At 48.4% G+C, this 11,639-nt stretch overlaps 1 protein-coding gene and 1 long non-coding RNA gene across 3 annotated transcripts; one reads left to right on the forward strand and one right to left on the reverse strand.

Annotated features, from left to right (window-relative positions):
• The first annotated feature begins 1,198 nt into the window (after nt 1-1,198).
• Nucleotides 1,199-11,359, forward strand: LOC133514388 (voltage-gated purine nucleotide uniporter SLC17A9-like). Of its 2 annotated transcripts, XM_061846047.1 has the most exons (12): nt 1,215-1,324; nt 1,406-1,603; nt 3,714-3,853; nt 4,338-4,437; nt 4,519-4,643; nt 4,861-4,960; nt 5,845-5,941; nt 6,019-6,141; nt 6,214-6,329; nt 8,131-8,186; nt 9,470-9,499; nt 9,916-11,359. In XM_061846047.1, the coding sequence occupies exons 1-12, from the start codon at nt 1,215-1,217 to the stop codon at nt 10,083-10,085; spliced, it is 1,365 nt and encodes a 454-aa protein (XP_061702031.1). In that variant the 3' UTR covers nt 10,086-11,359. The 2 variants fall into 2 exon arrangements, with proteins under 2 accessions (XP_061702038.1, XP_061702031.1); XM_061846054.1 differs by lacking the exon at nt 1,406-1,603 and having other exon boundaries at nt 1,199-1,324.
• Nucleotides 3,741-10,066, reverse strand: LOC133514424 (uncharacterized). Its single transcript, XR_009798802.1, has 3 exons — nt 9,945-10,066; nt 4,727-4,877; nt 3,741-3,874 (listed from the first exon to the last, which is right to left on the reverse strand). It is a non-coding gene; the product is annotated as an uncharacterized LOC133514424 (long non-coding RNA).
• Nucleotides 11,360-11,639: the final 280 nt, after the last annotated feature.

Consider the following 11,639-nt stretch of genomic DNA (forward strand, 5'->3'; position numbering starts at 1 on the left):
GTATGTTACTAATGAAAAAAAATGGCAGGCAACATGGACTCATGTGTTTTATCACCACAAAACATGATTTTGACATAAACGGCTTTTTGTAACTCCCGCCATGAAAATCGCAAGTGACGTAAATGGCGGGACCGCCCTCAAGTGGACTCGTTCGTTTCTATTAGTTTTACCTCCCGGGAAGGTAGCTCGTCGTTCCTTCGCGTTAGCCAAAATGCCGGCTCGTCGCATTGCGCGAACGCTCGGGAGGACGGATTTACCCTTCAGAAGTTTGCAAGAGACCCGGTTCGTCGTGAAAAATGGATTGCACGGGTACAAATGACGAAAACTTCGTGGGTTCCAATTGAAAAAAAAAAAAAATAGTTTGGGGCGGACCACGTAATCCGTCTCTCATAATGTAACAAAAGATCCGCGTACGTGAGCCAGGGGTGCTAAATGTGTCGCTGTGCTCGCTCTCGAAGGCTGCCGCATCGTGCCTCATACAAGCCAGCCTGGCTGAAGCCGCGTTCGTCCGCGAGGCACGCCGGTCACGGCTTCGGCTCGGGTGGCTCATCACGGTGCCGAGCCGGGCGGCTTTACGGTGTTGTGTGCGCCATTGCCGACAGGGTTGTTCGCAGCCGCCACCGTCGTCTGCGATGAACAATACCGCCGATGGCGGCAGCGATAAACAATTATTTATCGCGCACTATGCTGCGAGCGACGGCAACGCCGTAAAGCAACCCGGCTCGGCGGCGAAAACGAGCCACCCCGGCCGACATGGCGACCGCTTGGATGTCGTCGAATGAGACTTCGGCAACTTTGGATGACGCGCTCTCCGCTCATATTTATTTTTTTACATAGACATTGAAATGAATAATGTTATATGTATTTTACAGGGATGACACTTGACCTTTAAATGTAATTTTATTTGAAAGCGTACTAAAACTTGTACGAGTAATCCGTTGCTACCCTTTCAACGCGGCTTTTACGAGGAACTTTATCAAATCCTGGAAGTCGGAATGTTCCGGACTGCAGTATTTCCTCATCTGCGGATTCAAACACGCCCTGTTCAATAACTTCCTGTAAGTACTTGTGATGTCACACGGCAACATACCTCAGAGGTGTTCTTTTTCTTCTTCTGGAGTTTTGTTTGAACACGTCGTACCCGTTTAGCTCGTTTGCATGCAGTCGGGTCACGCGAGCTTCTCCGGGAGCAGAACCGCGGCGTTCTCACCTGAATGGCGGACGAACGCACACCTGGAGACGCTCCGAAGGACTTTTCTGCGCTTCTCTCGGATGGCGACGTGCGCTCAGGGTTCGAAGCCCCGGAGGCGTCGCGGTGGCCCAGGTCAGATGCGCTTCGGCGCCGGTTCGTTAGCCACCATTTATAATCTTGTCCTCGTTGTGATCGATTTCATGGGTCCGGTAGAGCCGTGGCACGCAAATGGATGCCGGTTCTGTTTATGGGGGCGTGCCTGGTGTACTGCGCCCGGATGACCATGCCCGTCTGCGCCGTCGCGATGGCCGCCACCTTCCGCTGGAACAAGATCGACACCGGCGTGGCCCTGGGCGGGTTCTTCTGGGGCTACTCGTGCACGGCCATCCTCGGCGGCCATGCGAGCGACAGGCACGTGGTTCCGCTCGGCCCGCTTCTGCTCGCGTCCGTCGTCGCCAGCTGACGTGCGCCGCTTGCGCTAAAAACGTGGCTGCGAGCGGAGATGCTGCTTTAAAAAAAAAAAAAAAAAAAAGTTTGCATTGCAAACTTTTGACGCTATATTTGGCAGCTTCTCTCAATTTCCCAGCCACTAGTTCCAAAATATTAACTCTACTTCCTGCTAAGAAAATATTCATGAAATCATGTTTCGCTTTTGTGACGCATCATCGCGGATTGTGCTGAACATTGCCAAAAACTCAACTCAATTTGACATCTTTAACGTCGCTGATGCGGCGCTAGCATGAGCGTGGCGCTGGCCTTAGTGCGGCGCTGGCGTTAGTGCACCGGGTTGTAAGCCTCGGTGCGCGGAAAGAGTTTAATCCTAGCGCCGCGCACGTAGAGACACCAATTAAATGTGATAAAATTCAGTATTTATCCACAGAGCTACAGGTATCCGATACGCACTGCTTATACTAACAATGGGGTTGCGTACCGAAAGAAGCTAATTTGCAACTTTTTCCCCACGGTTTCAACCCTGTGGTGCGGCGATGCGGCTAACTTGTGCAATTTTTTTCTAGCGGCCGCAAGGGAGCACTCTAGCGGAAGAGGTAAGAGGGAGACCGGTGGAATATATGTGCCGAGGAAGTGACTTTTACCGGTATGTTTTTTTTTAACTGGCCTTGTTAGTGCTGTGCTAGCGTTAGCGCTGTGCTAGCATTAGCGCTGTGCTAGCGTGTTGCTGCGGTGTTACTGGCACATCTCACTGATTTTTACCGGTATGTGTTTTTTTTAAACCGACCCTATTAGCGCTGCGCAAGCATTAACGCTGTGCTAGCATGTTGCTGCTGCGTGTGTCTAAGTGATTTTTATGGGTTAGGATTTTGTTGTGTGTTTTTTTTACTGGCCCTGTTAGCGCTGTGCTAGCATTAGTGCCTTTTTTTTTTTTTTTTTTTACCAGCCGTGTTCCTGCTATCGTTTTGTTGCTATGTTAAGCTAAGCTAATGTATTAAAAATAGCGTCACGCTAGCATTAAGCTTTTTTGCGTACCATCTTTTTTTGTGAATATCTCGTGTTTCAATGTGGGTTTCACTGTGAGCACTTGCGGGTTTTACACAGGTGCGGCGTACGTACGTACGTACCCAATGGTATTTGGTACTGGGTGAGGCTTATAACCAGGTGCGCTCTGTAGGCCGAGAATTATGGTACTGTAATTTCTGATGGAAAGAATGCGCACCCATGTACAAGCCCAAAATTATGATTGACAGCGCTATTTTGATGCCGTAAAAGAGAAAACACACAGTTGTGCTCATACGCTTGCTTACCCGGGCAGAACTTGCAAGATGGGGGCAGTTCTTTAAAGAAAACCTTGGTTGCGAGGAAAAACACGTTTAATTTTATTTTTGCGGGATTCAATGGGATTTGGTGAAAAAAAAAAAAAAAAGAAATTACAAAGAGACTAATGAGGGTTGTTGTTCAGTCATCACTCGTATTTAAAATATATTTCACAAATTCTGCCGGGATATGCAAACTTATGAGCGCAACTTTGCAAATATGCAGTCACGCGTACCCCTGTCATCTTGGCGTGAAAGCGTAGCCTGGAGCTGTTTCATAACCTCGAGGTGGCGGTGGCATATTGGAATGCAAGTGTTCATCCATCCATTTTCTTTGCCGCTTATCCCCACGAGGGTCGCGGGGAGTGCTGGAGCCACACTCACAATCACACCGAGGGGCAATTTAGAGTGTCCAGTTTTTTTTTTTTTTTTCTGCGATGTGGGACGAAAAAACCGTGCGGGGAGAACACGTAAACTCCACACGGTCGGGTCTGGGATCGAAGCTGGGTCCTCGGAACTGCGAGGCCAAACGCTCAACCAGCTGATCCAACCTCTAAATGGCGGCATACATTTATGAAATCCGACTATCCCCCTATACCCGTGTATAATGCGCACTATTGACTTTATAACGGATTAAACATGAAAAATGATTGCAATGTTTGCATGGTGGAGGATCCCAGTTCGAGAAACCGTTGTGGGAATTTTTTGGTCATTCAGACAAACCTTTTGACGCCGGACGTTTTATTTTGTAGGATCGGAGGCGAGCGAGTGCTGTTGTTCTCGGCCACCTCGTGGGCGGCGGTCACCGCCGCCACGCCCCTTCTGGCCCGCCTCGGCTCTCACAGCCTGGCCCTCATGACCTTGGCCCGAGTCCTCATGGGAGTACTGCAAGGTGACTTTTCGGGGAAAGCATCTAAAAAAAAAAAAAAAAAAAAACATGTAACGTGCAGAGCGACACACCTTCTGGATCGATGTTTGTTGGGTATGAAAAGTGCACACACCCTTCTTCAAGCCATCGGTCCAAGATAAATCGCTTCAAAATGTTTTCCACAATTTTCGTTAGCAAGAAGCTTCACGACTCTTGATTTGATAGATTTTTCAGAGGGGAAGTAAAAACAAATGAGTGAGAAAATGTGGCTGCATATGTGTGCACACCCTCTTATAACGTGACATGTCTGTGTTGAGAAATAAGCAATAACACGCAAACTTATTTCGTTTTTTTTAATCCAGCTAAAGACTACACAAAACCTTTTGAGATGAAGAATAAATTCTATGCTTTTTTGACAACAAAGCAGACTTTTACAAATTATGTCTGTCACCGACTATGCCCGTCTACCCACTGTTTTTCATTTTTATTATTTTTTTTTTATTTATAGGCGTATTCTTCCCGTCTTTGGCCAGTCTGATCGCCCAGCGGGCACCGGAAGGCCAGAAGAGCTTTTTAAGCGCCATCGTGCAAAGCGGTACCTCTCTTGGGTACGCAACGCACACACACCCCTGTTCATCATAAAACATATGTTGAGATGCAATATTAATTTTGTTTTGGTGTGCTTTCAGAATATTGCTGGCAGGGCTGCTGGGCTCGGTGATGTTGGACCGGTACAGTTGGGAAAAGGCGTTCTACGCTGTTGGTTTTCTGTCTGGGCTGTGGGCGCTCGTCGTGTGGCAGTATTTGCCGAAAGGTGCCAGAATTCTCCGGAAAGTCGCGTACACTAATCTCTCAATGTTGATCGGTCGGACGGTGAAATCCAAAACCGTATCTCACCCCTGCCGTCACGATGGATTCCAGAGCGTCTGATCCGAGTCAGCTCGAACGCTGTTTTTCCCCAAATTGACGTCCAGTTGACTTGTGGCACCTTTGCAAACATCAGTAAAATGTCCGCCGCGTGATCCTTTCAGGCAAACCTCATCCGGAGCTGAAAGAAAGAAGAAATGATGACCAATCAAAGACTTTCTCGTGGAAACGTCTGCTGAGACTCCTGAGGAAGCCGTGCATCTGGTATGGATCAAGTACTTATTATAATGCAGTACTAGTGCAGTAGGTTTGTCCGTGAATCAATTAAAGTGTATTATCGGAGGGGCGCTACGGTGTATCACCTGGAAAGCATTGGCCTCACAGTTCTGAGGACCCGGGTTCGATCCCGGCCCCGCCCGTGTGGAGTTCGCATGTCCTCCCCGTGACTGCGTGGCTTTTCTCCGGGTGGGCACTCCGGTTTCCTCCCACATCCCAAAAACATGCAACGTTACTTGGACACTCTAAATTGCCAATAGGTGTGGCTGTTTGTCTCTATGTGCCATGCGATTGGCTGGCAACCAGTTCAGGGTGTACCCCGCCTCCCGTCCGTTTACAGCTGGGATTGGCTGCAGCACTCCCCGCGACCCTCGTGAGGGTAAGCGGACAGGAAATGGATGGATGTTAGCCTGGCCGCGAGCACTAGCGTTAAACTCTCTGTGTACCATCTTTCTTTGTAAATATCTCATGTTTTAATGTCGGTTTCAACGTGGGCACTTGCGGCGTTTACGCGGGTGCGGCGTGTGTACATACCAAATGGTATTTCCTTTGGGTGCTGGTACTAGGTGACGCTTAGAACCAGGTGCGGTCTGTAGGCTGGGAATTACGGTAAACGCCGTGACAGGATCATATCGTTTGTTTTGTTTCGGAACGTGGCGATCCGATCCAGTCAGGAATCCGGTCGGTCGCCGTGCCGCCAATAACTTTGATGTGTTCCATCGTATTAAAGTTCAAACGCTTGTTCTCCAGCCTACCAGACTCAAGAAATGTTTGTCCTCAAGACAATTTTCGATAAAGATCGAATCAAAACAGGTTGGGGGAGTTTCTTCTACAGTGTGAACAAAGCGTCTTGTCCTGTTCCTGCGTCACAGGTCGATGGTCTTGGCTCACACGTGCACGTGCGGCACTTCCTACACGTTACTGTCGTGGATGCCGACATACTTCAGTGAACAGTATCCGCATCTCAGGGTACTCCGGAGGGGTCAGAGGGCACCGCTTACGTTCCAGTCAAGGGCCGTGATCGCATCGCCCGCCTTTTCTTGCAGACGTGGGTGTACAACGTGGTTCCTTGGACTGCTGCCATCCCAGCAGCTCTCTGCGGGGGATACGTTTCGGATTCGCTCATCGGCCGACGATACAGCGTCGCGTTTGTGAGGAAGTCAATGCAAGTAAGCGCGCTCGGGAGACGTCCGACGCCCGAGCTTTGTCGTGTTTGAACGTGCACGTCTGCCACCCATCAGTTCATCGCCATGGGCGTTTCCACCGCTTTTGTGCTGCTGCTGTCCGCAAAGATGTCGCCTCCCGTCGCCGTGATCTGCATTACTGCTGTCATGGTTTCGCTCTCCTTCACCAGCTGGTATGTGCGAAAGCTGAATAAATCTTGGAAAATTGTAATACTGGCCTCATGTCCTCCCTCACAGCATCCCTCAACCTTCTCTTTGGTCTTCCTCTCGGTTTCTCTTCCTTGGCAGCTCCATCCCTACCATCCTCCTACCATTTTGCTCACTCTCTCGCCTCTGGACAAGTCCAAACCATCCAAGTCTGCTCTGTCTCGAACCTTGTCTCCAAAACATCCAACTTTGGCTGTCCCTCAAATGAGCTCATTTCTAATCCGATCCAACCTGCTCACTCCGAGCAAGACCCTCAACATCTTCATTTCTGCCACCTTCAGGTCTGCTTCCTGTCGTCTCTTCAGTGCCACCGTCTCTAATCCGTCCATCATGGCCGGCCTCACCACTGTTTTAGAAACTTTGCCCTTCAACCTAGCGGAGACTCTCCTGTCACATAGAACACCAGACACCTTGTGCTAACAGTTCCACCCGCTTGGACCCGTTTCTTCACTTCCTTGCCACACTCACCATTGTTCCGCATTGTTGACCCCAAGTATTTGAAGTCGTCCACCCTCGCCATTTCGTCTTCCTGGGGCCTCACTCTTCCCCCCCTTCCCCTCTCATTCACGCACTTATATTCTGTTTTACTTTGGCTAATCTTCATTCTTCTCCTTTCCAGTGCGTACCTCCATCTTTCTGTTCCTCCGCCTGTTCCCTGCTTTCACTGGATATCACAATATCATCTGCGAACATCCTGGTCCAAGGGGAATCCACTCTAACCTCATCTGTCAGCCTATCTGTGACTACCGCAAACAGGAAGGGGCTCAGAGCGGATCCCTGATGCAGTCCCACCTCCACCTTAAATTCTTCTGACACACCTACGGCACACCTCACCGCTGTTCTGCTGCCCTCATACACGTCTTGTACTATTCTAACATATTTCTTCAACACACCAGACTTGCGCATGCAGTACTACGGTTCCTCTCTTGGTACTTTGTCATCGGCTTTCTCTAGGTCTAGAAAAAAAAAAGAAAAAAAAATCGGAGTCGCCAATTTTGGGACTTGTTTGGCTAAAACTTAAAAAAGCCTACGGCACACCTCACCGCTGTTCTGGTGTCCTCATGCATGTCCTGTACTATTCTAACATATTTCTCCGCCACGCCGGACTTGCGCATGCAGTACCACAGTTCCTCTCTTGGTACTCTGTCATAGGCTTTCTCTAGGTGAACAAGTGTACAAACTGCTGTATTATCATAGTTTTGAGCCCTGGTAGGGTCACCCGCAGCAAAAAGGTCCCAGGTCAGGGACCGGATAAAGCACGGCTTCATAAGTCCCTAGGACGAATACAAAACAGGGATCTAGGTTTCTCTTGGCTGGACGCAAGTGCGGGTATACTTATTGCTCCCCCCTCTCACCGGGTTCTGGTGGGGGGACGGGTCCTGACTGTTGTTTGTCCTTACGCACCAAACGACAGTTCTGAGTAGCCTCCCTTCTTGGAGTCCATTAATCTGCTGGGGGACTGCAATGCCCACTTGGGCAATGACAGTGAGAACCAGCCCCTCCCATCAGAACCCGAGCGGTGTTCTGTTACTGGACTTCTTTGCTCATCACGGATTATCCCTAACGAACACCGTGTTCAGCTGTAAGGGTGTCCACATGTGCTCTTGGCACCAGAAGCTGTCGACTGATCACCACCTGGTGGTGAGTTGGATCTGATCGTGGGGGAAAATGCCGGTCCGACGTGGCGGGCCCAAAACATATTGCGAGGGTGTGTAGACTTTTCCTAACCCCTCTGTTCCCTGCCTGATGAGTTTTCCTGCTTTGCAGTGGTTCTTCTGTGAACGTGCAGGACCTGACCCCTTCGAGCGCCGGCGCCCTCTACGGTGAGTTCGGCGAGTGACTTGAGGAACGCGTCCGCCGTCCTTCGTGCTCGGTGACTTTCTGGCACTTTTTCTCTAACTGGAGTCTTCAAAAGTATTTTGCAAGAAATTATTGGGTAGATTTTTTTTTTTTTATGTTCATACCGACATATGGGATTCATTTTAACCACATATACTGAAGCAATTACCGTAATTAAGAATAATAATACCGTGATTATAAGCCTCACCCAGTACATTTGTAAAGGAAATACCATTGGGTACGAACGTACACCGCATCTGTGGAAAAGCCGCAAGTGCCCACATTGAAACCCACATTGAAACACAAGCTGATCACAAAAAAGATGCTACACAAAAAGAGCTTGATGCTAGCGCGGTGCTAGTTTTAATACCTTAGCTTAGCTTAACATAGCAACAACACGATAGCAAGAACAGGGCTGGTAAAAAAAAAAGAAAAAAAAATGGCGCTAACGCTAGCACGGGGCTAAAGCTAGCACAGCTCACAGAGCCAGTTAAAAACAACATAACATAAGCCTAACCCATAAAAATCACTTAGACGTAGCAGTAACACAGCAGCAACATGCTAGCGCAGCGCTAACATGGGCCAGTTAAAAATAAAAACATACCGGTAAAAATCACTGAGATGTGGCAGTAACACAGCAGCAACATGCTAGCACAGCGCTAATGCTGGCACAGCACTAACAGGGCCAGTTAAAAAAAAAAACAAAAAAAAAACATACTGGTAAATGTCACTTCCTCGGCACATGTATTCCACCGGTCTCCCTCTTACCTTTTCCGCTAGAGTGCCCCCTTGCGGCCGTTAGAAAGAATGCACAAATTAGCCGCATCGCCGCATAAGTCACAGGGTCGAAAGCATGGGGAAAAAGTTGCAAATTAGCTTCTTTCGGTACGCAACCCCATTGTGAGTATAAGCAGTGCGTGTCGGATACCTGTAGCTCTGTGGAGAAATACTGAATTTTATTCCATTTAATTGGTGTCTCTAAGTGCCCTGCGATTGGCTGGAAACCAGTTCAGGGTCGACAGCTGGGATAGGCTCCAGCACTCTTGTGAGGATAAGCGGCTAAGAAAATGGATGGATGGGTGGAAGTTTGAAATTCTGGCTAACGACATGGTAATTACTGTATGTCTGATTGGCGTTTGGGATTGCGAGCGCGTCTGAGCTCTGAGGGGTCCTTGGACTCAAACGGTTTGAGAAACTGTAAACAATGTTAAGCGGCTTGGGAAAAAAAATGTACGCGTTAATCGTGTCTTTTGTTTTTTTGCACTAGGTTTCATGAATATGCTTGGTTCTTTCATGGGTACGTATCCTCAACCTTTTCATTTTCATACACAACAAACGAGAATGTGAGAATTTTGAGATCCAAACGTGCTCAAAAGCGGGCTGCCAATATGGCCGCTCGTCATGAGGCGAAACGGGAACGTATTCTTCGCCCTTTATGGAAAATGACTAATATTACAGCATTTACTGAATCTCTTTAATCGTGTTATTTCTTTATCCTTTCATAAAGTGTAATAATATAGAGTGCTATTTTTTTTTTAAATTTAAAACAATAACAACAACAACAAAAAAACCCCACAGCCAAAAACGGATTAATGGCTTTTCTGTTCATGTGAATGGGAAACGATGACTTGAGATCGAATACGTTGGCGCTACGATTGAATCATGTGTCCATAAGAAAAACGAAATGATACAGTAAATGTTCCGAATGTGAAGGGATGCTGATGGTGGCGCTGTCGGGCTACCTGATCGAGGGAACCGACTCGTGGGCCCCCCTTTTCTGGCTGGTCGGCGCCGTCCACGTCGTCGGTCTCGCCGTCTTCCTCTGCTTTGGAGACGCCCGACGTGTCGACCTGGAAGACTCCAACGTCGCCGCTTTGGATTGAGATGTCGCAACGTCTCCGCCATCGTGTTTTATCTTATAAAAAATAAAAATTTGTTACGATGCGTTTGCTTTGTGGATGTCCAGAAGTGGAAAGGAAGTCCAAGCGGAAAATTGAGATATGACCGTGACAAATCTGCACTTCAACCACTTTGAGGCAACAAAAACGACGACTAGAGTGCAATATGTCTTTCTTCTCTTCTTCCTTGCTAATACAGTATTAATATTTCTGGTACCGGTTGTCTCGTGCACTTTGACTGAAATGCGGCGTTGTTGAATTTTCCCAATAAACATCTGAAAACTTTCAAATCTGTGTTTCTTGCGGATTTCCGAGCAAGGCGAGGAAGACTTGCGACTCGGCAAAAACTAGTCAGTCAATCATATACGGTACCGTAATTCCCGGCCTACGAGCCGCGACTTTTTTAGCAGCCGCCGCGCTAGTTAGCGTTAGCGCCGCTGTGTCAGCATTAACAGCGCCACATTAGCGTTAGCGCCGCCGTGTTAGTGTTATCAGTGCCGCATTAGCATTAGCACCACCGCGTGAGCACTGCCGCATTAGCGTCATAACTTTCTGTGTACCGAGGCTTGTCACCAGGTGCGCTCTGTAGGCTGGGAATTACGGTAGTTCCTTTCTATTAAACTTTTGTTTTTAGTGCAATGCATTTTTTTCTGAACTGTTTTCCTTTTAACTTTTATTTAGGTACAATTTCTATTACCCCCCCATCTTCACATTGTTTTTTGATGAACACTTCATCCTACTACACTACTGTATTTTAGTTTTCGTCGAGTTGGTGGGAGTTGAAGGGACAAGTATTTACTTCGTTTTTTTTTTTTAAAGATGGTACTGGTGCGAAAACAGTTCAAATTGAGGAAAAACACTAGATAAAAGATTATTCAGATGATTATGAGTATTAAAAGTCTCGGTTGACCAAGGAAGCTTTTTTTTTTTTATTTTTGTGAGTGTCGTGCACAAGTCAACAGTATATGAAAGACATTTGGGGGGGTGGGGCATTTTTAGGGGGGTCCTCAAAAGCTGTTTGGTGTTTGAAATCATATTTAGGAATCACTTTTACTCCAGAATTTTGTTTTCGTTCAATAATATTTGAAATGCAATCGAGGCGGGAGGCAGGCCTCCACATCCAACATGGCGGCGACGTCACGCACGATGACGCGCTCGACGCGTGACCCTTCGCGGATTTGACGTCTTCCGCGAGCTTTTTCAGCACCGCGGTCAGCGCAGCCGCAGGACACGCGCGGACGCCGCGGTCACGTCCGAGCCCGAACCCGGACCGGCATTTCGGGGAAGGAGGAGGAGGAGGAGTTGGTCCATTTGACGCGTTCCAGACGACGGAGCCTCCTCGAGTGCGCGAGCAGGCCGACGTTACCGGGCCGAGGGGACGACGGGGGTGGGGGTGTAGGGGGGGGGGGGGGTTGGTTGGTTGCTACGCAGACCGGAGCCTGCGCGGTTCGAATGGCGGCCCGAAAAGATGCTTCTCCTTGTGTTCACGGTGGACCTTGATTGCACATGCGAACGATTAAGGCACGCGGTGAATGCCAA

Source organism: Syngnathoides biaculeatus, chromosome 2 (assembly GCF_019802595.1).
Source record: "Syngnathoides biaculeatus isolate LvHL_M chromosome 2, ASM1980259v1, whole genome shotgun sequence".
In the NCBI taxonomy this organism is placed as follows: Eukaryota; Metazoa; Chordata; class Actinopteri; order Syngnathiformes; family Syngnathidae; genus Syngnathoides; species Syngnathoides biaculeatus.

Coding starts and splice junctions, on each gene's coding strand:
- LOC133514388 (XM_061846047.1), top strand. CDS start 1,215: ATGGCGGACGAACGCACACCTGGAGACGCTCCGAAGGACTTTTCTGCG. Junction 3,854..4,337: donor CCTCATGGGAGTACTGCAAG/GTGACTTTTCGG, acceptor TTTTATTTATAG/GCGTATTCTTCCCGTCTTTG. Junction 9,500..9,915: donor TATGCTTGGTTCTTTCATGG/GTACGTATCCTC, acceptor CCGAATGTGAAG/GGATGCTGATGGTGGCGCTG.